General features: G+C 39.1%; 1 protein-coding gene across 5 annotated transcripts in view; it reads right to left on the minus strand.

Moving 5' to 3' along the window:
- Positions 1-26,373, minus strand: part of KCNT2 (potassium sodium-activated channel subfamily T member 2) — a 286,784-nt gene that overhangs the window by 45,857 nt on the left and 214,554 nt on the right. For all 5 annotated transcript variants that reach the window (XM_084637878.1, XM_084637876.1, XM_084637877.1 and 2 more), the window contains 2 exons: positions 20,164-20,298; positions 4,689-4,800 (listed from right to left, as the gene is read on the minus strand). In XM_084637878.1, coding sequence (XP_084494004.1) covers positions 4,689-4,800; positions 20,164-20,298 — 247 coding nt within the window. The remainder of the gene's footprint in view (positions 1-4,688; positions 4,801-20,163; positions 20,299-26,373) is intronic.

Below are 26,373 nucleotides of genomic sequence, written 5' to 3' on the forward strand. Positions count from 1 at the left end.
GTAGGGGCATAGCGAGCAGATCGAGGGACTTGATCGTTCCCCTCTATTCGACATTGGTGAGGCCTCATCTGGAGTACTGTGTCCAGTTTTGGGCCCCACACTACAAGAAGGATGTGGATAAATTGGAGACAGTCCAGTGAAGGGCAACAAAAATGATTCGGGGTCTGGAACACATGACTTATGAGGAGAGGCTGAGGGAACTGGGATTGTTTAGTCTGCAGAAGAGAAGAATGAGGGGGGATTTGATAGCTGCTTTCAACTACCTGAGAGGTGGTTCCAGAGAGGATGGTTCTAGACTATTCTCAGTGGTGGAAGAGGACAGGACAAGGAGTAATGGTCTCAAGTTGCAGTGGGGGAGGTTTAGGTTGGATATTAGGAAAAACTTTTTCACTTGGAGGGTGGTGAAACACTGGAATGCGTTGCCTGGGGAGGTGGTGGAATCTCCTTCCTTAGAAGTTTTTAAGGTCAGGCTTGACAAAGCCGTGGCTGGGATGATTTAATTGGGGATGGGTCCTGCTTTTGAGCAGGGGATTGGACTAGATGACCTCCTGAGGTCCCTTCCAACCCTGATATTCTATGATAGGTCTTCCCTATAGATTTTTAGCCCTCAAAACCCATTTCAATTTGTTTCTTAGGGTAAAAGAGAAGAGCTGAGTATCTGTTGGTTACATATGATCTTATAAATTATTTTAAAATAGTATTGGCTCTCTGATTAAAGGAAAACATGCATTGCCTATTATTCAGTAAGTATAATGTACTTTTATACTATGTAATTTTATAAAGTATAAAATTCTTTAGCAAATAAGTACAGTTTGTTTAATGGAAAATCACTGGTAATTAGGGTGTAAACCTCAATCAAGTCTTTCCTACCCCTTGTTTCAAGATTTGTCCTAGTGAGGATTCTGTAAAATGGCCGCTTCCCTTTTTCTTGTCTGAAGACAATCAGATGAGATAGTGTTTGATTCCCGGCATATGGTTTAAACATATTTCATCTGTTTTATTTTCTCCTGGCCAAAAGGCTCTTGCCTTGTCTGATGCCATGCCAACTGTGATTGTTTGGTTATTGTGGGTTTTTTTTAAAAAAAACAATGAAAGTTGCAGCTGCAACAGCAGATGGAGTTCTCCTGCGAATCAGATTTCTTGCTTCTGCAGCCCATTAAGCCGTGAAGTCAATTTTGCATGTGTGTATATAAGCATTAGCTGAAGGCAACAACCCAGCCTTTGAAGTCTATCTGAATATGGGGAACGTAGCCCAGGAGTAGCAAACAGCTGAGTGTTTGACGACATAAGATCACTTTCACTCAAGTTTTAATTGCATTCCATTTTGCAAAAGGGAGTTCTGAAAAGTCTAATGAACTACAGCACCACCTGTGAAATGCTCCATTGTGACTGTTAAGAGTAAAATGAATGGGAAATAGTATCAACTGTAGGCACCTTCAACCATAAAGCAAGAAATGTTATTTTTATGAGACAATTTATCTACTCATGTGTTATGTTGAAAGAGTTAGGACAGGAAGTTAATTAAATTGCTGCTCAGTATCCAGCCTTTATTCACAACTGTTTGCATGTGCATGTAAGTTAACCAAATGTTTCAGCAGAGTAGCCCTGGATTTTCCAATACTTTTCAGCAACCTAGAGGTTCAATCCTGACTTCAGTTGCGCTTGATTTGTATCCCCACTGAACTACTGCAGAAGCACTTCAAACTCATTACCAAGAGTGGTAATGAGTTTCCTAGTAAGTATCCCTTTTCATCAAGCTATGTGTTGGAGTCTTGGAGTATGCCCAGAGTTTTCTATAGGTTCTAGGGCACCAAGGAACAAAACTATATGGGAATACATCCCTGAGGGATTTCCAGCTATCTACAGACACTCCATGCTCTAATATGGCAATACCGATATACTAGTGGTGCATGATTCTAGCCAATCTTGCTTTACTCTTGCAGAAACCACTGGGAAAGAGCTAGTCTGAGAGAATCACAGTGGCAAACCTCCTTTATAGGTGAGAGAAATGTTCTAAGGAGGCAGCATAACCCAAACTGAAAGGAGAGAAATGAACAAAATGGGGAGCAAATGAATAAACAAAGCCCACTAATAAAAGGATGAATAGCTAACAGGGACCCAAAGGAAAGGAAATATAGAGTGGAAAAATAAATGGAGCTAGTCTTAACAATTAAACTGTTGCCATAATATGAAACTCAAGAACCTCCCAGCACTGTGAATACCTGCCTCGTGGATCTCAATATATTTGAAGATACCTTTCTGTAATTTTCATCTTGGCATGTACACATCAGTATAACATAGGTTTTCGTATACTGTATCACTTTTGAGCTGTTGAGGTTATCATTCTGTTAATAACTCATGCAGGGGGCAGTGGTCAATAACTCATGAGGGTACTCACCCAAGCATTAGTTTTACTTCTGTTATTACAGCATCCAACTTGACAATCCCTGACCAGAAGAGCGTATGGTCTCATTCTCAATATGACATAACTGTGGGTGGCAGACTATCTCAATGCTTAATAATCTTAGTTTTTGCAGTTCCCTGTCATCCCCAAGGAGGTGTCTGAATGAGTGACTGAAGTCTTGATTTGTGCAGATTGCTTGCATATAATAACTATTTCAGTCGTATTAGTTAGTTGTGTTAGTGTTGAAGGAAGCAGCAAAATTTAAGTGAATATTGCAAATATTTAAAGAAAATGAATGTTTCATAGATACTAAGCTCAGAAGGGACCATTATGATCATCTAGTCTGACCTCCTGCACAACACAGGCCACAGAATCTCACCCACCCACTCCTGCGAAAAACCTCTCACCTATGTCTGAGCTATTCAAGTCCTCAAATCGTGGTTTAAAGACTTCAAGGAGCAGAGAATCCTCCAGCAAGTGACCCGTGCCCCATCCTACAGAGGAAGGTGAAAAACCTCCAGGGTCTCTTCCAATCTGCCCTGGAGAAAAATTCCTTCCCGATCCCAAATATGGTGATCAGCTAAACCCTGAGCATATGGGCAAGATTCACCAGACAGATACTACAGAGAATTCTTTCCTGGGTAACTCAGATCCCACCCCATCTAACATCTTATTCTTACAACCAGAAGTTTAATTCTAGGTTTATGCTATATGATCAGGGTATAGAAATGATACCAGGTGACCTGTCTAATCAAAACTATCACAGCATGACTAGAATATAAAATATTAAGCGCTTTCAGGTGGGGACTGTCTGTACAACACTTGGTACAATATAGTCCTGGTGCATTACTGAGACTCCTAGGTGCTACCACAATACAAAAGGTTTTTTTTTTCAGAAATCTGGAGATAAGAATCATTTCCAGAAATTATTTAGTGACTCTTCTTAAATAGCAAATTTGAGAACCTCGAACTGATCACAGATAACTGAACACAAAGAAGCTAAATTAGCCAAATAAATCAGTTAGTATGAATTACACCTCTACCCCGACGTAACACTGTACTCGGTAGCCAAAAAATCTTACCGCGTTATAGGCGAAACTGCGTTATATCAAACTTGCTTTGATCCACCGGAGAGTGCAGCCCCACCCCCCCACCCCGGAGCACTGCTTTACCGCGTTATATCCGAATTTGTGTTATATCTGGTCACGTTATATCTGGTTAGAGGTGTATTTGCTCAGCTCCACTGAATACTTCCTGTAGACAAAATATTTTCTACAGGACTTGGAAAAGACGTTGGCTTAGCCACTGATCAAATGCAGTTCTGAGCAAACCAGAATTTCTCTGTCTAACCTCCCTGTTCCCCATGCTCACCAGATATATGCCCTAAACAAAACTGAAGATAAATATTTTAGCTTTATATCAAATAATACCCCTCCATTTTTCCCCTGGGAGGGCAACTTTTACAAAAAACAAAGCAAACGCAAAATACAGATACCAAGATTTTGCAATGGGTTATCACAGCAGTTCTCAAACTGTGGGTCAGGACCCCAAAGTGGGTTGCGACTGTGTTTTAATGGGGTCTCTGGGGCTGGCATTAGCCTTGCTGAGGCCGAAGCTGAAGCCCAAGCCCCACTGCCGAGGGTCAAAGCCAGAGGGCTTCAGGTTATAGACTCCCTGCCTGGGGCTGAAGCTCTTAGAATTTGGCTTTGGCCTCCTCACCTGGGGTGGTGGGGCTTGGGCAGGCTTAGGCTCCCCACCTCCTGGGGTCATGTAGTAATTTTTGTTGTCAGAAGGGGGTTGCGGTACAATCAAGTTTGAGAACCCCTGGGTTATCAGAATATGGAATTATAGTCTTGCTAAATTGACTTGAAGCACAATATATTTTATTATCATTATACTAGTACATGTATGCATAGTAAAGCAAGTGCATATATTCTAAGTGTTTCAAGTCACTTTAAATGTTTTGCACATTAATTGCCTAATAACCTCTTAGAATATTGGATGGTATTTTTTAAAAAAGGTACAGTTAATGTTTCCTCGAATAGTGTCAGCCTATAAATCAAATACTTCTAAAATTAGGTTTTGTAAAGTTGATGAATCTAGATAGAAACCAAATTGAAGATTAAAGTTCAGGTAGACTTCAGAAAAAAAACTTTCTGATATGCCTATACCTACAGCTTCCAGGCTGTTTCAATCTGTTCTGACTAGTCTACCATAAAACCAGTAAGGGATAAGACAAGTTGATGTAATCTTTAACCCCGTTATAAAAAGCAGGTATCCTTACCTTTTCCAGTTTTGATAGCGCAAGAGAGTAGCAGTCTTTGGCTCTGAACTGCATGAATCTCATATTGGCTGGGTGAGTTAGTTCTGTGATTATGCTTAGACTTGAAAACAACCTATATGTTAAGGAAATGTTACAGTTACACCTCCAATGATTGTAATTCACTGTTAAGTTTTGCATTATGCTGTACTTTATCTGTACCTCCACATTTATAATGAAGTGCGAGATAATTCTGGCTTTTGACACAAGAATACTCATAACTAATAGCAAGGAATGCTGTACAAAAGATTCTCCATAGACTCAGGGGAAGCAAATGTATTTTCAAAAGTGGAGCTTGCAAATATTAACAAAATAAACATTTACTGCAATTGCTAGAGCATTTCAGCTGACACCTTAATCTCCAATATGACGCAAGTCTATATGGAAAGAGAGGAAACCCAGGAAACATTTAAAGATGACAGCACCTTCATTGGAAGTTGTCCTAGTATGTTAACTACCAGTATATCAAAAATAGGGTTATAGTCAATTATTCACCCATGATTTCTCTGTTTACTTGTTGTGTAAATGTCTGCAGACCATACAAGCTGTCAATGTACTTATTAATGTAAAGCTGAAATTAACACTTGCTCAGAAAGCAGTGACTAAAATTGCTGAGTAAATCAAATGCTCCCATAGAGTTGGACTTGAGAGAGATATATACATATCTAAAAGGCATGTAAATTGCTATCCATTGAGTTAATGGATGAGATGCTGGATTGGAGCCGCAAGGTGCCAGGTAACTTTAGAATAAAGGAAAAAGAGTATAGAGGGATAGGCCCCTCCTTCACATGCTCTGTTGCCCATTGGCCAGCCACGGAGACCACAATTATTTATTTTAACCCTGGCCTAGTGTTTCTCAAGCCTCTTGTCCCATTATTCGACATTGGTGAGGCCTCATCTGGAGTACTGTGTCCAGTTTTGGGCCCCGCACTACAAGAAGGATGTGGATAAATTGGAGAGAGTCCAGCGCAGGGCAACAAAAATGATTAGGGGTCTGGAACACATGACTTATGAGGAGAGGCTGAGGGAACTGGGATTGTTTAGTCTGCAGAAGAGAAGAATGAGGGGGGATTTGATAGCTGCTTTCAACTACCTGAGAGGTGGTTCCAGAGAGGATGGTTCTAGACTATTCTCAGTGGTAGAAGAGGACAGGACAAGGAGTAATGGTCTCAAGTTGCAGTGAGGGAGGTTTAGGTTGGATATTAGGAAAAACTTTTTCACTAGGAGGGTGGTGAAACACTGGAATACGTTACCTAGGGAGGGGGTAGAATCTCCTTCCTTAGAAGTTTTTAAGGTCAGGCTTGACAAAGCCCTGGCTGGGATGATTTAATTGGGGATTGGTCCTGCTTTGAGCAAGGGGCTGGACTAGATGACCTCCTGAGGTCCCTTCCAACCCTGATATTCTATGATTCTATTTGTTGAATCATCCCTCCTCATAATTATGTAGTAAAGAAGCTGTGTTTAGGTTGCTGTGGGTTTACCTGCTTAACTGTTTAAGGGGTCAGGATGGATTTTTTTTCCTCTTGGGGCCAAATTGACACTGGTCTACTGAGTTTTTTGCCTTCCTCATAGAATCCGGAGACACAGGCTAAATAGGTATAGAACTTAGGAATTGCATGAAGTTAGTTTGTCACAACCTGCAGCCAGTGTCCAGTGCATATAAAATAACCAAGGGCCAATGACCAGAAAATAAGAGACATATGGGATTTGGCTGGTGGATCTCAGGCTTACAGACCTAAAGTCCCTTCAGACTGGGGTCCCTCTTTGGTACCTTCTCACCTTCTGTCACTTTGGTACCTTCTCACCATGCTGAGAAGGGGAAAGAAGATTTAGCAGAGCAAGCTGAATGCTAGGGGAAAGCGGTGGAGAGCCTATCTTAAGTTGTGGGCTATATGAAGTGTCCTGTAAACCCCACACTTGGTCCACCTAAATGCCTGGTATGGGGAGATGGGCGGATAGTGCTCTTCTCCAATGTGAAACTTAATATTAAGTTGCAGTGGGCTGCTTAACATCATTCCTGTGTTTGTTCTTCACTTGTGTGTCCTGCTCACTGGTGAAGTAATCACATTATCACTAGCCTGAACACACGTTTAAAAACAAAACAAAACTGATAGCTTAACCCTGTGTTGGATGTTTTACATAGGTGCTTCTAAGCACCTTGCTACATATGTATTGTCAGTAACAGCTGTCTACCTGAGAAATGTATGGATGCATCTAAAGCAAAGTGCCAGATGTGAGGAGGCACAGTTTCCCACAATTTCAAAGTGCAGTTTTCAATGGTCTCCAAAATACTAACACAATCTGGTTTCTACTAAGTAGAAAATATGGCTGACATATGAGAAAATTGAAGTGTTCCATTCTGTCTCATTCAAGACTTTTTGGCCCATTTTTAGGTACCTAATGTAGAAGTGTTTAACATATAGATAGAAACTGATTGTAAACTGCATTAACCTGGGAGAACTGAACTTCTAGGGGACAGCGGTTATAGGACTGCCTTCTTATTGTTTGTAATAGATTAGCACCTTCAGGCCCTAACTGAGAAGAGGGCTGTACTGTGCCAGGTGCTGCATAATCACATAGAAAGAGACAGCCCAGGCCCCAATGAGATGACAGTGTAAATACAAGACCTCCCAAGAGTGGGAAGAAGGGAATATTATTATTCTCCGTTTTCAGGTGATGAACTGGAAAATGGGAACAAAAGTGACTTCTCCAAGTTAGGTAACACAGGGAGCCTGTGGTAATGCTGAGAATAGAATGCAGTTCTAATGTTTGTCCATTGCCTTGACCACAAAACTGTCTTTCCTCTCCATTGTGTATTTGTAGATGTGGTTAGGTGTCCAATTCCAGTGAGTTTCAATACATATGTAGCTCAAAATTCAGAATATGTACCTGGAGCTGTGCCTGGACTTGCACTAAGGCATCCAGGAAGGGATTTAACAAAGGATATTAAATGGGTTAGACATAGGCTAGCACTCCTAGGCTCTTTTTGAAAAGTAGAATTTTTAAAAATCCTGTTTGCAATATAGATCATCCTTATTTAGTAGAGCTTCCAAATTATTTTAAATAGAATTTAGATTAGACTATACTTTTGCAAGATGAATTGGTGGTGGTTTCCTTTTTTCCATATATTAATAGGGAATTGTAACACTAACAATTTTCAAACCCACTATCATTATCCCTGGGGAGTTCAGGTAAACTGGGATCCAGATACGAACTGTACTGGTTTGGGCTTTCCCAAACCCAACCAACAAATAAGCAGCTTCTTACAGGCTTCTGGCCTGACTTGTATAGCATTGCTGAACACCTAAAACTCGCACTGAAGTCAAAGGGAGCTGTGGATACTCAGCTACTTTGAAAATCATTCATCTGGTACTTAGCAACTGACTGGTTTCATAACATCAAGCAAGAATAATGTTCAAAGAGTCTATTGATGCTAGTATTCTTAATTCTAGCCTTTTGATGCCATAAAACTGCTCCTATCATGTCTGACTGCATGCTACAGTGCACATTCTAGGACAAGCAGGCATATTCTCTGGATTGTTGTATTATATGGAAAGAAATATCAGTGTCTGAGAGATTGATCTACCTCTCAAAGCCACCAGATGCTCGATTGCACTCTAGTTGTTGAGGGTCCCATAAAATGGGTGAGGAATGATGCTTTATTCCATCAGTAGCCAGTGATATTTTACAAGGAACACAGAGTATAGGAACAAAAACTTCAATGAAAATTGGTCTCTTCATGTAATTATGATAGTTTTTAGAGAGGAAATTTCATTGTTGAAGTTGGCACAAAGTCTACAGTGGTGAAAACTGTCATCATCCTGGGCTGGCCTATAGATTTAGGCAATGCTTAAGCCTGTGAGACAAACCTTGAGGGTGGTTCTTGAATACAGCATTATTATTTTTTTTATTTCAGGATGCATTTTAAGAGCAATTAATATTCCTTTCTTTGTATCATTTAGTCCCTCTGTCTCAATGGAGGCAACTTCTGTTTCTAAATGTCCTGTTCTTGTGGAATGGTGAGCTATTTGTTAGGCAGATATTATGCAAGTAGTGCACAATAGGAAACTGACATGAAAATTAACCTTGCAAAGAAAAGATATGGTTCAGGAAATACATGTAAAGTGTGTTAGGTACTTTTCTCCATTATCAGCCCAAGAAAACTTAAACAAATAAATTAATTAATTAAAAAAAACCATGGCCCCAAACATCAGATGTAACCTATTTGCATCTAAGACTGCTAGTTGTGAAGGCAAAATGTTCAATATGAAGAGAGATTAGCTAAGAAATGAGCAACATTCCTACTGAATGCCAAGGTGAAGGGTCTGTTCACTCTTGTTCTGTTCAGTTGGGCATGTGATATCATTTTAAAAAAATTCATAAACTAGACCAATATGGGGGACACTGTAGACAGTATATATTGCATAAGACCACAATTTTTGGAAGTGACTCGTGATTTTGAGTACCTCCATTTTTTTTGGATGCCCAAGTTGAAATCTTGAAGGTCTGATTTCCCCACTCTTCCTTCCCTTAGGTCAGGTGCTCAGGCCTTTTTTAGGTGTCCCAAATGGAGGCACTCAAAATCATGAGTCACATTTGAAAATAGCTTTTATTTCCATGTCATCCACTGTTCTTGTTGAAAGTCATATGTTTCTGTGTTCCATGTTTGTATTTACAAGGCTTGAAATGAATGGGGACGCAAACATGACTACCCAAAAAAGAGAAACTTCTGAGGTGGGCTGGAAACTTGCAAAGGGATATGTTGTCAGGGCCCTAAACTCCCTTGTTATCAACTAATTATTTTTATTGCTGGGCAATGACCAATCCAGCACTTCAGTTGTTTAAACCCTGCAGTTTAACCCTGCAGTTGTTTAAACCCTGATTTCTCATTTTTCCTCTGATCTTTCCAAAATATTCATGTGTTCCAAAACAAACTCAGACTTCAAAAAATAAAGCATTCTGCCATCTACGGAAAAATTACTTGGATAAATACACCTGAAGTAATTCTCCTCAAATGTTTGTTTTAAAACAAATCACCAATACAATGCACTACCATTATAGTAATCTGAAGTGTGCATATCTGTCTTTCTTAATTGCCCTCAAATTCAGCCAATTTCAAATGGCAATGGCTGTTTCACTTCCCCTACCCCTTAATGCCAGTGATTCATTAGTATTAAATGTTGTTTTTCCCAAGGTGACTCAGTCATGAAGGCCTTTTGGTTAAAAATTGCCTGGTGAGCACAAACAGCTGTTGTAATTAACAAAACAAGATTAAGATTAATATATTCTAATGAATGCAAAACTGAACCTGGCCACTTAATAGACAAGGTGGCAAAAAACTCTTCTAGTGACATAAGCATATATTTTCCCCCTGAATTCCTTATTATTTTATCATTTTATTTCACTTCTGAACAAAATAAAATATTTGAAATTTATACTCCTATAAGTTAAGTAGTTTTGCTTTCTTGTTGGAAAGGAGTTGATAACTGAGAAGTTGTTCACTGTAAACAGAGCTGTGATGTTACAGGATATACAGCATACTGTAAGTATTTATGATGAAAATAACAAATGCATTGGGGTTCCCTTTCTTGAATTCAGAGAATGCGGTGTTGGGATATGTGTACTCTTTAACTTCAGGAAGTCAAGCAGTCTTTCGAGCGGGAGTTAGATCTGCGGTGAATCAGGAAATGAATAAGTTAAGGAATAGTACTGTTTTCCTTATGCTAACTTTCTTGTTCAGTTTTGGTAGAAAGCAACTCCTGTGAGTTTTTTTAACCGTTGTCACATGGCATAAGGGACGTGGATTGATTAAAATTCTGCTTTCTTGTATGAATTGAGCTATACAGTCTATGGATTGTTTATAAACACAGGATAACTTTATGGTTATCTGAACATTTAACTCTGAATGGATTATTTCTTAGGTCCTCTGATGAGCTTGTGTTGTGATGAGACGATGTGTTCCTATAGCTCTAAAGCTGTAAGGTAGTTGACTGTGTTAGGTCTGTCTCATGCTACCCTTGCTGAAGTACTTAAGCTGTCCCTGTTGCTCCAATGGTCAGTTTTTTGCAATGAGGAGGTGAAAATACTCCAATACAATATCCAGTTACAGAGGAAAGTATTTAGAAAGTCACCAAACGTTCAGCCCTGCAAGGAGGTTGTCTAGTGCATAACAAATCATATATTGAGGGTTGGATTGTCTAAGCCTCCGTAGTTTAGAAATAAGTCTGTGACATTTATAGGTGGGCTCCTCTCTGGAGGCTGAATCTAAGGAATAGTGTGTGTTTGTCAAATCTGTAAAGCAGCCATGACTTTGCTGTACATGTCTCCTGTACAGCACAGATTGGAAGCGACCTGCTATAGCAGATCTGCCACTCTCAGAACGGGCCTTGACATGAATTTCAAGTTTGTGTTTTGCCAGGCTGTAACAGCAATAGATGCAATCAGGCACCCATTTTAGACATGGTTCTCTTGAAACCAGCTGAACTAATGAGTTAGTGTCAAATGCAATAAAAACCTGGATACGTTTTCTGAATGCTTCAGCACACTGTATTCTAGGTCAGGTTTGTGGAGAAGGGATTCACTAGAATGGGAAAGCAAGCAAAGGCTAAACATTCAGCAAGATCAATGACTAAGATTTTGTCTAAATAAATGTTTCTTAATGTCCTTTATTGTTGCAGTACCAGTGTAGTAGCTCTGCTGATGATCGGTGTGATAGAAGCACTAGTGTACACCAGTTGCTGGAGTTTTAACTATCCCATCATTGCAGACCTCTTCTAAGAAATGTTAGATAACCTTGTGGTAAAAATGCTGGTGGAGGCAGCCTGTCTGTACGAGAACTGGGCTAGCAGTAGTGCAATCTTTGGAGATATTAAGAATAATGCTAACATAAGCAGTGTAGGGTGGAACTCGGTCACCAGGTCTTGGAAGGAAATTTGTGCAAGTCTAGAGCAGCAACTAAAACTCTTCAAAAATAGTATAAAATAGATTTGTCATTGGGGCTGGAAGCTTTGTCTCTTTGAAGTCACAACCACCAAGTAAATGACCTCCTAAATGAGAAACCTGAGCTCAAAAGCTCTGAATGGGTTCAATACAAAAGAACAGAATAATCAGCTCAGTTAGGACTATATTAAATATCCCACAATGCAGGACACTGTGGAGGGGTTAAAATGCATCTATCCCTTTGGGAACCTGCTGATAGGGCTACAGAGAAACTGGTCTTTCTTCAACATGTTTATGAAAGGGTGCTAAATGGACTGGGTAAGGGGAATTGTCTGAATTCAGGATCTGACATGGAAAGGATAATGATCAAACAGTTTTTATGTGGGACGCACAATAGGATCCATGTGTGACTTTTCACAACAGGCCACAAAAACTTTTCTACTTGCAACTGTATTTGTTTGTTCCCAATAGGTAAGAACTTCATACATACTCAGAAACATCTCTCAATTTCCAACCTCAAGAGCCATGTTGATAAGAACTAGATCTTGGGTTAGGATGTAAAGAGGTGCTCTAGTTCTATGTTGCCAGATGAGTCCAGACTCTCAAGGTGATGTGATCACCCAGTATCATAGCTAAAAAAAATTTTTATTTGTTTCAGCCAGGGTGTTTGTTAGGATCATGGAACCCTTATCTCTTTTGTTCTCAGCCAGAACTTGGGTTCCACAAGTATCAGTAGGAAGACATAGGTGATCTTCCCATTTCAGATCGAGGACAAAATGCTCATAACAACTGCATTCTCTTCTCCTTCATTCAAATTATGGTAATTCAGGGCTTGATCAGTGGTGCTGTGAATAGATAAACTTCCACTACTTCTGAAATATTTGAACCACTACCCTTTGATCTCAGAAATATACATCTGGGTCCAATATCAATTGATGTAGTCTGCTATTGTCTTGTCTCTTTCCTATTACGTGGCCATTGGTAATGTTCTGTTGGACACTTACCACTGCTGCACTTGCAGGTTTCCCTGACAAAGGGTTTAGTTTATGTAACATAGGGCCATGTTTGCCTTTGTCTAACTGGGTCAGCTAGATTGAAGGGTTGGGATTGAAGGGTGTTCAGCATCAAACATGAACTACATTCACATCACTGCTCTTAGATTTTCCTGAACATTCTCTAAACCAAAGTTCAACTGAGTCCAATGGGACCTTTTCCTGAGTAAGCACTGCCAAACTTTGGCTAAAATGCTGGTGTACCCTACAAGAGTGAAGAGTTTCCTACAGAAATGAAGTAGGCTTATGGGTATAAGTGGTCAACCTTTAACATTTTCTTCCATTTTTTAGTTTGCAATGTATTCTGTACTCTTGAAATAGGAAACATCACTGGACTCACTAATCTCTTTCAGCTTTTTAAATATGATCGTTACAAATGCTCATTTTTAAATGGGGGTGGAAATACACAAATAGATGGAAACCAAGTTATCTGTGAAATTGTGTGAGAGTTTTACAAATTTTTTACAATAAAATATTTAAATACAATCGTGCATATTTATTTAAGGATTTTTTTTCAGCATGTTGTTTTAAAGATTGTCTACATTTTATGGCATCTACCAGCTTCAAGTTTTGTCATGTGAATATCTGAATGTTGAGTGTGATGATCATTTAGAGAAAAATGGGGTGGTCAGCTTTGAGAAAACTCTAAAATTTGCTGGGCAATGATAAGTTGTCTACATTGTACTCTCTTCTGTGGTTGAGAAGGGACAGTGCTTGGATACCGAAAACACACAGGGGATGTTTTATTCAGGATGCTGAGCATACACTGACTGTAGCTCCCTGGTTCTCTGATTCACAGACCGACACATGCAGTGTCTGCCTGCATTACGCAATGGTGGAATTGACTACTAACTAAATGCTAGCATATGCTAAATAAATCACACTCTCCAGCCTAAGAATTAACCTCTACACTTGTGTGTTAGATTGTGTGGAAATATATTAAAGCCAATTTGTTGATGCAATCCTACTATCACGGTAAGTGAGGGAAAGTTGTACAAATCGAGGCAACTGAAGAGATTCATTTTTTAATTTCCTTTAAAAAAAATCCTCTTTAAACCCTGGCTCCTTATTTCTGCATTAATTCTGGACCATGCCATGCATAATTATCAAAGGATTTGCTGCTAGAGGATTTTCTTGTATTAGCTTCTTATATCAAGCAGGTATTTAAATGTGAATATTAGCAATATAATAAGTAGAGTCAACTGTAAAGGGAGGATTAACACCTGATATAATGACTGAATATACATAACTGAATGTGAAAGCAAGTTATTGGGTCCCTGGAAGAGCTGGATTTAGACCATCATTGGGTTATGCAAAGTGACTGTTCATAGTGAGTCAATTTCAAAACTATTCTTTGGACTGTAAGGCTGTACAAATTAAGTCTGCCCTCTAGTGGAATTATAGGGAAAGTACTGTGCAGCTATTAATCTGATTAATGTTCAGGTAAAATTTTGTCTTGCTCTAAATGCCTGTGCAGGGAGTAAAGGAGCATAAGGCACCTCCTTAAGCCCACACATAGGCTATCCAAATTGTGGATCACATCGTAAGGATGAGAATAGTCTCCAGGGAGCCACTATTCCTCATCCCATGCCAGTGAGTGAGGAGTGGACAGGGACAGGCAGAGCTGAGGTGATGTGGAAGCAGAAATAGTCTGCTAATAGGTTAGACTAGTAGCAGACCCCTTTTCCTCTGGACCAAGATGGGGACACAAAGGGAGAGATGTAACACAGTCATAATTCCCTCCTTTGTTTGCCCCTGAGTCCAGAAAGACTGTTAAATCACAATCAGGCCCTTTAATCACATAGCAACAGCCATGTGTAATGCTTTCTATCATATCCGCTTGTCTAGGAGACTCTGTCCCATTCTAGTAGACAAAGACCTGGCCGCAATTATTCATGCATTCATCACCTCTCATCTGGATCACAGCAATGTGATACACCTGGGCAAGAAGCCTTCAGCACTTCGAAAATTCCAACTGGTACAAAACGCTGCAGGACATCTCCTCAGCAACACAGGCTACTGTGAGCACATGACACATGTCCTCTGCTCTCTACACTGGCTTCCCATAGAATTTCCAATTGAGTTCAAGGTCTCTGTCCTTATCTTCAAAGCTCTCCTTGGCCTAGGCCCAGGGTACCTAAAAGGCCATCTAAAGGTCCAGGAAAAGCTGGTTAAAGGATCAGAACGATGTGGGGGTTGGGGCTGCTATGGTTTGAACTTCAGGGAGCCAACCTGCCTTTCTTATAGCCCACCTTACCCCTCCTATGAGGGGGGTGACGGTAAGGTCCCAGGGGCAATGGATTTTCTGGAGAGACCTGGATGGAAAAAGAGGGGGAGCTGTTGGAAACCGCCTGGGTAATTACGTAATAAACATGGAGTTACCTGCACTGTACACTTTTATCTCCCCGGTAGTCCCAGACATCTAATAATGAAGTTGTGGCCTGATTAAATCCATATCAAGTGTCTCTTGTCCATTTTTAGTATAGCCAAACAACTGATAGGCCTTAAAATATATGCTCAGGGTCAGTTAGACTTGCCAAATGAATAAGGGAAGCCCATTCTAGAGTAAAGAAAGCCTCCACTGAGGAGGCCCTGCATTTCACCCCAAGACTAACACATCAGTGCAGAATCATTTGATGACTTCAACTGGTAAGATGAAACGGGAAAAAGGCCTTTTGGGCCACCTATACATTGCCCAAAGCCAGTACATTTTATTTATACTTCAAAACTAAGCTAAGCTTGTTCTTTTGCATCCAAAGTATTAAAGATTCATATTACATTCAGTGAGACTGATACATACTTTCTTACTCCCTTTTGAGCTTTAATTGAGTCAAAGTGGTGGTGTGCCAGAGTTTTAATTGGCATGGTGCAACTTCTTGCTTTCAACAAATAAACAAATATGCTATAAACAGCACATTCATCGTCTGAGGAGGAAGGCAACTTTAAACTGAGCAAGATTATTAATCAATGTAAAACACTGAGCAATGTCAGAAACTTTCATAAGAATCAACAACCTAGGCTCAACAGTAATATTTTACCTTACTGAGGTCAAAGTATTGATTCCATTTAGCGAATGGTCTCTAATTTTTTTTTAATGATCCCATTCACTGTGACTTAGTTTCTACTATATATTCACTTTACTCAGTCTTTAAAAGTACGATTGAATCAAAGATGCAAAGACCATTGTCGTCATGAACTACATATCTTAACAAAATACTTCAATGCTTTAAAATCGTTTTATAATGTTGCCATGAGAAACTCAGGTAACAATTTGCTGTTTTTTTTATTACAAAGCAAATCTCAAAAGTAGACTCATGTTTACTGGAACCCAATCTGGATTGTTCTCCCTCTCACATGCTGTTCAGATTATTTATACATAGAACCCTTTTCCCCATCATATTAACCCACTGAAAACTTTTCTGAATATACTTTATTTGGGCATTATTTCTGCTAAAGAATATCACTTTGTGCTTACATGTATTGAATAGCCTGTTCCAACACTAAACGTTTTAACTATTTTATAGGATAATCTAGACTAGGCAATCTTCACCCACGCCCTCCACCCATAATTATGCCTCTAAATTTGCTATCATCTGCAAATGTAATGACCTTACAATATGTGCTCTAGCTTGGTCTAAAATCATTAATAAAACTGTTAAAGTAATTGCCCTAATATTTAGCCCTATGAAACTCCTTACAAAATTCTATGAAGAATGTAAACCTCTGATGTAAATGCTGTGCATTTTCACTCGTAAAAAATTGTCTATATATTATACCTCATCAATATTTGATACATCTTTTTACATCCTTTCTGCTTTAATGTTGGTGCACAAAGTGGAAACTAGTCTCTTCCATTCCTCTGTCATTTGTTTTACAAAATACTACTGGTGAAAGATTGTGAAAGCATTCTGAAAATAGTTATGGGTAAATATTTCATTTTAAAACCTATTTTTTTCTTTTCTAACTTGGTCAAAACACAAAGAAAATCCCGTTCCTCTTTTGGCCTTCCTGTAATTCTATATTTTTATAATAGTTATGCTTCAGATATGAGCTAATGTTGCCATCTAGTGAAAACATGATGCAAGCTGTTAACAGACATAGAACCATTGTACATATCTGCAGAGCAAAACTTAATTATGGCTTTTCCTAACTTTTGAGTACTTGACTTTGAAACCTTAATGTTCTCTGAACATTTTTTGTGTAATTTTCTAGTTTGTTGTTTTTTTAAAGCATGCGTTGACACCCACATGGTTCATCAGTGCATCCATCACCCTCACCTCTGGCGCTTGAGCTAAGAGACTAAATTCTAGCAGTAGTAGGTTGCCATCCTCTATGTGGACCAGCCCTAGACAGGGATGGGACACTTTGCCAGGGGATTTCACAGATATTCACTGAAACCAGGGGAATGGTGAGACTCTGGAATCTTGGGTTCTATTCTAGGGTCTGGAGGGGAGTGTCCTTTGCTGGCCACAGTCTCTTCTGCCCTGTTTCTCATTCCTTGTCCCAATCTCCTCCTCCTGTTCTGAAGTGACAGTTGGATTCTAGGAGAAGAATCCTGTCCTAAGAAGTTGGGTCAGTAAGACTGCTGAAAGCGTGTGGTGAGAACTTTTGCTTTGAATTTAACATAGTTTAACTGAGGCACCACTTGTATTTTAACTTTAATTTTCTTGCAACCATTTCTGACCCTTATGCCGCTGTACTTGTACACACTTAAAATCTATCCTTTGTAGTTACTAAACTTGTTTTATTGTTTTGTCCAACCCAGTGTGTCTAAACTAGAGTATCTGGAAATTCCGTTGGGTGGGTGTCAAGTTCCATTCATATTATTTATTTAAAGAAATAATGGGCTTGATATAACTTGTATTGTTCAGAAGGCTGGGAAGTATAGACATATATTTCTGGGGGGAAATCTAAGAGTGAGGGTGTGCTGGGGTCATCCTGAAATATAACCTAGACAGGTGACCATGATAGTTTAACCCAGGTGTGACCGGCAGGCTGCAGTTACACACATACACAGAGGGTGTGACTTGCATGGTGGAAGGATGTTTGTGACCAGCGCAGGTGGGAGTTACTTCAAGAAGGCATTGTAAGGCACCTAAGTTTGCAGCGCAACGGTGACACAGCTGCTCATTAGTCTGGATTGTACTATGGTATGTCACAGATGCCTGGTCCAGACTTGGTATGGCCCAAAACAGCTCAGAGCTACAATTGCAGGGGAAGTCCTTCTCAGCCCTGGGCTGGAATAGACTCTGTGCAAACTGAATCTCTGTGAATATGGCTACTAAAATGTAAGACCTCTTTGAGCATGTGCAACCTTTATTTTTTCAAGAGTTTATAACTTGGATTCTAGAGGGTTTTCATGTGGTGGCAAAAGGCCTCCCCTCCCACAAAGGCCACTCCCACCTACATTTGAAGTCCCTGTTCCAAAGAATGGAGTGCTAGACTTGTTCAAGAAAGGTCTCGCCTTGTTTTGCCCTATTTAAAAAAAACAAAACAAAACTTATTTTTCCCTAGTCTCATTCATAGAAACGGCCTCATCTATTCTGGCTGAAATTTCAAAAGAAAAAACCTTTCACAAAACAAAGACTACTGAAGAATGAAATCCCCCCCTCTTTATTTCCTTGTTTCGCTGTCAGTTTCATACAATTTCTCACCCGAAATGTTTTGTTTCATCATGAGATGGAGTGCAGCTTCTACAATATTTGCAAATGAAATTTCAACACACTATGGACTTGTTGAAATGAAGGGCCCAATCCTACAATTTCTACTGTGTCAAAACTCCCTTGGAATTCATTTGAAGGGATACTGAATTCTTATTAAGGTGAAGGGCTGAAGGTCTAATAGTTAAACTGTGCTACCCTGGCAAAAATGTGTTTGGAATTAATCATTTCCTCATTTTAGGGCTCTAGGCCATGATTTGGCAAGACACTCAAGTACATATTATCTTTGAGCATGTGAGTAGTGCTATTGTAGCCAATAGGCTATTCATATCCTTAACGCTAAGTGCCTGCTTAGTTGCCTTGCTGAATCAGGATCTTAAAGAGATGCCATTGAATTCCAACCAGGATCTTAGGCATGAGTGGGTATAAAACCAGACCTTAGCTGAAACCCATTTTATTCTTCATCAGAGCACCATCTCCTTAGTCTCTTTCTACTTTTTCTGACTTTGAGCAATACTTTTTAAAGAGACATTTTTTCTCCTCTTTGTGAGCTGTGTGAGTCTCTTTTCTGGCTAAAGCAAGAAAGGTTTTGTTCTGATTTCTTTTGCATCCTTTGAACAGTCTGCCCTGCTGCTAAAAATCTGTGCTCAGAGAGAGGGTTTAGTGCTTTACTGGGAACTGTACTGATCTACCAAATGAGCTAAGAGGCATTTGTTCTTCTACAAGGGAAAACAATTAGTGGGACCTAATAATCAGTAATGGAAATATTGGCAAGTGTTCTCTTCACAGTTAATCCAGATGGTATGGATGACACTATGACAAAAGGGAAGAGAGCCTGCTGTAGTGGGAACATGTCTGACTACTTCTGTTAATTTGCTGTAATCATAGACCTTCTACCAGGAGCAGGTCAGATGGAAAAGAACATGAAAATGATAAAGATAGGACTTAGCTATGGTATATTGTTAATTAAAACTTATTAAGAGAACCAATTTAAAGTACTACTTTGAACACTTTAGTCCCTTCTAATTATTAGACATAGAGAAAGACAAAAGTAACTCTTATGACCACATACACACTTGTATCTTCTAGTTTCTTCCCATAGTTATTGCTGGATCATTTGCAAGCAATGAGTGAATGGTTTATGTAATTCCAACTGTGAAAGAGAACCTGTTTTTCTTCAATATTTAGATTCAGATTTTCCCTCCCTGTCCCCTGGAACTTTGTGACCTGTAACACAGACCATAATTAGGGGCAGCTACCTCTCAAAAGGGGCAAAATTCTAGTTTGGTTCAAAATCTGAACAACTATCCAAGTTACTGGACATCAGTCCTTCTCTCACCTAATTTGTAGTCCTCTTTCTCTCACAGCACCCACTGTCTGTAATGAGTTTAGGATTATGACCTTATCACAAGATGTTTATTAAGGCAAAGGTCCAGTGAGTTTCCTCTATCTCAAGTCTTCCAGGCGTGGCTGACTGGCCTTCTTTCCCTTCCCACAGACTACTCAGATGCCTTCAAAAGACTCTGGAGAAGTAGCAAGTGGCCATATTGGAATGTGAGGAGTCATATCTGAGAGCTGGAGTCTTACCCTTCCACATCCCAAGAGACCTGAGTATAGTACCGTGAAGCAGCAATGACTTTTGCTTGATCATATAAAGTGGTGTTTAATTAAAAATGGAGGTAAGAGAAATGGTTGAGAAGCCACACTTCCATCTCCCCCTCCACAAAAAGAATTCTAAAATATTTCATGCTTAACATAGCTGTATGGGTTAGTTACAAAATGACTTACCTAAAGAGAGTTTGTACATTTACAATAGTCTTGGCATCTGCCATATAGTCTTCCTCAGCACTCATAGTACTTTCCTTGTCCACAACCACCATGTTGGCAGCAAAGGTCACCCCACATCTTAGCAAATCATCTAGGCTGTTGTAAAGAGGAACAGAATTAAAAACCAATATAAATACATGGCAGGATACGTATGAGTTAGAAAAACTCAACTGTAACATATCCTGGGAGCTCATCAATCTTATATTTGATTCCTACCACTTGGTGGTGGTCTCTGAATGCACTTTAACTATCAGCTTCATGTAAGTGTTTTGGTAGAACAGAGACAATATGAATAATAATTTTAATGTTCTTTGAAGTAAAATAGAATCCTGCTGATAGATTGCCGAGGATCGCTTGTCCTTCTCCATTCACTAAAAGAACGTTGGTAAAATTACACTACACTGTGCATGTGTATATGTATCAATTCCCCTTCTCCAACTAGGTCTTCCACAACTCATTGCATTGTCATTACCTGTTTCATATAAGTGTCTTACCTCCTACACAAAAGGACTTTTTCATATATCAAGGGCCTTCACCCAGAGGCAGTCGGATATGTTGATTTTCTAGCTTCTCACCTCATAGTCCCTCACTGGCTCCCTATTCTCTCTCATACTGAAGGATCACTTTTGCACAAGAGTAGCTTTCCAGAAGTCTCTTGAGCTACTGTTCCTTTAAGGGTAGGGGATAGAGGAAGTGAGACGCACAGAAGGCCAAGGTTTTAGAATAAGAAGCTGAGATATTGTGAGCTTTCTGTACACTAGTGGAGAAGTAGAAGCAACAGCAAAAATAGAGTCCTGCAAACATGTAGAGCATTACACAGGCAAAAGCAGGAATCAAGTTACTTTCTGAGCATAGCTTCCCACACAAATTTATGTAGCAAGAACTGCCAAAGGATGCCCTCTTCCAGCCCAAGGGATAAGGCCAATGTCTCTTGGAAAAAGACAAACCAAAATTCATACTGATACACATTCACTAGAAAACATGGTTTCAAAATTTTGAATATACACCCCAAAAATTTTAGATCCACAAGTGTTTACAAGAAAACATAAAATGTATTTGTGAGTTTGTTGTGCATAGTTAACCTTGAATGAAGGAGGAACAAAATTTAGCTGCTGATTTTTTTCCTTAACTAAAATGCACTGTATAAAACACACATCTAGAAATAGAAACAGGTCTTGAAAATCCAATTAATTTATACACTCTTCTGTCCCATTTAATAAATACTGAACCACCACCTCATTTTATGCTCTTCTCCCCAATAAATCCATTTAAACTAAGCCCAGAACCTCTTCTCCAGGATGGTGGTATAGTTGCTGACCTGCTACCCCAGCTCTCCTCATAACATAAAGAAGGTTCTCCTCAGCCATCCAGGTGCACCTCCTCTTGCACCTAGGTGTTTTGTGTGTCTCATTCTTTTTTCTCATAAATAGAATTTTTTCCCTTGGCAAGAAGGCTAAGCCAACACTGTTACTTTCACTAAAGATGAGGGGAGATGACAGAAACACTGGCCCAAGCACCACTGGTCCTTTAATGGGCTGAAAGGGAAGGAAACAAGCAACCCGTGCACTACTAAGAGTCTGTCTACATGGGAAAGTTTTACCAGTTACAGTGATAATTTATACCAGTATACCCCCTTTCCCCCCAAGGATACTCTCATATGGGAATAAGAGTGTCTATGTGGCAAGTTATACTGATATAACCATATAGGCTCAAATTTGAACCTTACTGAAAAAAAAGGTGGAGACAAGGTCTAATTGATTTAGAAATGGGGAAATCAGGTGTGTGGGAGCAGACTGGCTGGAGACATTGCACTCCTTGTCAAAGGGGCTAGAATGGCCTTAGATGCTGTACTTTTAAAAAAAGGATGGGAGGAAGGAAGGAGACATAAGTCTCTTGAGCTACTGTTCCTTTAAGAGTAGGGGAGAGAGGAAGTGAGAAGCACAGAAGGCCAAGGTTTTAGACTAAGAAGCTGAGATATTGTGAGCCTTCTGTACACTAGTGGAGAAGCAGGAGCAGCAGTAATGATAGAGCCCTGCAAAGATGTAGAGCCCAAGAAAGATGACTTGCTGGAGGGGAGGCAGCCAAACATTAATTTATTGATGGTGGGGTGCATAAACTGATTTGAGGGGTGCTATCCAGTATTCATTTAGTAGAACAACAGAGGACAGTGATGGGGGATGGTTAGCCTGGCAAGTAGGGGATAACCCACCTAAGGGGGGACCCCACAAGTGGTAGACTGAGGCCTTCAGTCCCAAGCCATGAAGGGTATTAGATTAGGCTAATACTACAGGGCCTATTTTAAATGCTTTTGCTCCTTTTTGAAGCTCATTAGCTGTAGGCTATAGCCCAAAGATTGAGTTGAGGAGACAGCCTAGAGGATATGTGAGGCTATCTTTCTTTTATATGTTGCAGTGAGGGCAGCAGTCTAAATCTGTTCAAAATATTTCCTTAAACTGGGGAGGATATGGCTTGGGATACCAGTATATTTCAGACTGACAAGTATGCTTAGTTTGGGGCCAATAGGCATTGGGTCAATTCTGGGAGCCTTGAACTTAACCAGTATTCAGCCTTGAGTGGATTAAATAAATACTTACAAAGAACTACATTTAAAAAATAACTAAAAGAGTTATAAATAAAAATCAGCCATATCATCTTAAATGTTTCTGAATTAATTAGAGTTGGTCAAAAAAAATTCTGTGGTGTGTTTTGTTTGTTCCTCCAAATCCCATAGGCAAGACAATAGGTGGACAACCCACCTCAGTAACTGGATCCCCAGAGACCAAAAGCGACCACTGGTCAGACCGAAAACGCACTGTGCCGATCCCATGACAAAACTCTTTGGCAAGAAATGGAAAGAATGTGCTTGCAATATAATAGACTGGTGTGGTGTCGACTTGCATTCATGGAGGGATGGACTAGAACAAGCTGGACAAAGGTGAATCCCATACTATAGAAAACTTAACTTTTATGGTCAAAATTCAAATACTGAAATATTTTGGCAGAAAACCAATGGGAATTGTAGCTTGGTTGCCTGCTCCATTCTCTTCTATGGGCTGGGCTCCCTGGTCAGACTAAATCTCCCATAATACCTTTTTATCTTTCTTCTTGGAGAGAGAGAAAAGATGGCGAATCAGGGGAAGTCTCTGGCCATGGAGCATCATGGGAGATGTAGTCTAGCCATGAAGCCCAGCCCACAGAAGAAAATATTCCAATTTGGGGGTTTGATTAAACTGATTTTTTTAAGAGAAAGCAGACACTTTGTGGAAAAACTAAACAGTTTTGATGGAAAATGTTAACCAGTGATGATATTAAGTAATAAAGAGCTGATTCCTTTTTTCCATCATAGTCTGATTCATGTTCTTACTACCCATGTGACAATACAACTTCCATTTGTGTTTGATGACTGCTCAAAACATTTTCTGCAAAACTAGTTAAAATGTAAGCATAACTAGCAACCATTCCATAGATTTGATCTTGTGTCTAAAACTAGACTGTGTTTCTGCTCTTTCACCCCATTTATCCCAACCAGTTTCCAGTGAAGCAAATAGTCTTTCAATTGTCTTTAACAGCAGTTGCATTAAGACCTAAATGCATAAAAATCTACTGCTGGGCGTGATTTTTTTTCCAGTGAAACAGTTTTTATCAGAAAATTCTAATTTGATTAAACCAAAATCATTTGTATGAAAAGCTTAGTTTTGACAAATTTTCCACTTCAATGTTTTTGAAAATGTTTCAAAATTGTTGGAATGCCATGTTTAACACTTTTTGAAATGGAACATAAATTATTTTTGTTTGAAACAACCTACATTGCAAAATAAAATCTTTTTAATACTCCACTATAAATTAATGTCAAAATTGAAACAACTTGAAATTGAAACAAAATGTTTTGATGGATGTGACTGAATTATTTTTTTCAGATTTTCAGTTCACAAAAAATTGAGGCCTTGACTTTTCATCCTAACAGGGATTGGAAATTTTTTTTGAATTTCAAAGTTCTCGTTGGACAAGAAAACCATTTCCTACCCAGTCCTATGAAATTTCCAGTCTTGATTTTCACATTTAGTACATAGCTACATGTTCTATATTAATTGGTTTTGGAGTGATGTATAGTTGGTGATGAAATTTAATACCATTCTATATTTAGTATTTATTGGTATGCATTTAACCTGCTCATATATCAAACTCTAATCTTTCTCTTAGCAAACTACATTTTATTCTGCATTCTACCATTGTGCTGACCTTTGAAAATATAGCCCTTGTGACTACCAATAAAAAACTACACATAACAAAAAAACTTTTATACTCTGACAAGATCTCAATTATTCTACTTTCCAAAGCTGAATAAGTTTAGAATCTTTTAATTAACTTCCTACTATTACATTAAAATAATGTCTAAGCTCTTTTTAAAAATGACAGCAATGGCTATTTGGAATATCTGACTTTCTTCCTAATTATTAAAAACAAAAAATTAGGAATATTCCCTTATCAAAGATATCTATTATCCTAATTATGCCTTTCTTAATCTCGAATGGTTTTCCTACACAACCCTTATCCATAGCCTATATGGCTGTACATATTACACATCACTTACATATGGAAAATTGACAGGTTTCAGAGTAGCAGCCGTGTTAGTCTGTATTCGCAAAAAGAAAAGGAGGACTTGTGGCACCTTAGAGACTAACAAATTTATTTGAGCATAAGCTTTTGTGAGCTACAGTTCACTTCATCGGATGCAAGCTGTAGCTCATGAAAGCTTATGCTCAAATAAATTTGTTAGTCTCTAAGGTACCACAAGTACTCCTTTTCTTTATATGGAAAATTGTAGAACAAACTTCTGCTAATTGAGGCCCTATTTTGATGAAGCTCAGTCAGGCTGTGAATTTTCTTTTGATCATTTCTCTGGATGTCTCTCATGGAAAACCACAGAGTAGTGAATATGAAATTAAAATTAACAGGGAACATCCTCAGATGGTACAAAATGATCATAGCTCCATTATTTTGATGACAGTTTACCCCAACGGGGTATATGCACCAATATTTCTCTACCTCTTCAGTCATAACTCTAATATAATTGATCTTTTAGGTGCCTATGCTCATTCACGTTTGTATGCGTACCATCCTTTTTGTCAAATAGCAGAATCTTGCTGTAGGGTGTAAATCATAGAATATAAGGGTTGGAAGGGACCTCAGGAGGTCATCTAGTCCAACCCCCTGTTCAAAGCAGGACCAATCCCAAAAAATGCAGAGAAAATGTTAGTTTAAAGGAAATTCTGCTTTAACATTACTGCTTAAACCACTTTCTTCCACTGAGTGTGCACATTTAAATCATGTATTGAGATGAAAAATCCATTTCAAAGGTTTTGGTACGAGTCTAATGGCTTGTCTACACTACACCACTGTTTAAACTATGGGGTGTGAATAGCAGTGTGCACCAAAGTGCTGCACTGTAATTCCCCAGTTGGTTGCTGTGGGTGTGAACTGAAAGGTTCCTTGTTAGCATTAGTATAGTCCTGTTTGAAGAGGACAGTGTAGTTTCAGTCCAGCAAAGCACGAAGCACATGTTTAAATTCAGTGAGACTTTGCACACGCTTAAATCTTTGCAGGATTTGTGTCTAAGGCTATGCTGGATTGGGGGTCAAGCAGATATCAAAATCAAGCCTTAAATGAGCATTTGTTATGATTTTCCTTTGACTTTTGTGTATTTTTTACATACATGCAGTTTTTTAAAACAGTTTAGAAGATATTTATGCAGGTGAGCCTCTCTAATTTATAAACCATGTACTCTTTAATAGGCCACTTAAATGTCCCATTTAGATTATGATTTCCTGTGGAAAGCTGTAGTGTCCTATGTGTTAACATTTTATAAAATGTATAAATATCAAGGAATAAAGAAGAAGGGTTGGGATAAGGTATTGGGGTTTCCACATTTTGTGAACTGTTCTTGGAGTATTGATTTTTTGCTTAACATTTAGTTGGATTTGATTTTTGTGAAGTTAATATGATCTTGTACAGTATGTAAAAAAAGAAGTATAATGTACATGCACAACACCAGCAATGACCGCACCACACCTTTAAGTAAGGGAAGCATTGGCCAGGCTTGCTGCTGGAAGGTAGCAGTGCTTTATGCGGGGGGAAGGTCAGAAAGGGCTGCAAAAAGGTAGAAAAAGCTTT

The sequence above is a fragment of the Lepidochelys olivacea genome, assembly GCF_965140295.1.
Source record: "Lepidochelys olivacea isolate rLepOli2 genome assembly, chromosome: 8".
Lineage (NCBI taxonomy): Eukaryota > Metazoa > Chordata > Testudines > Cheloniidae > Lepidochelys > Lepidochelys olivacea.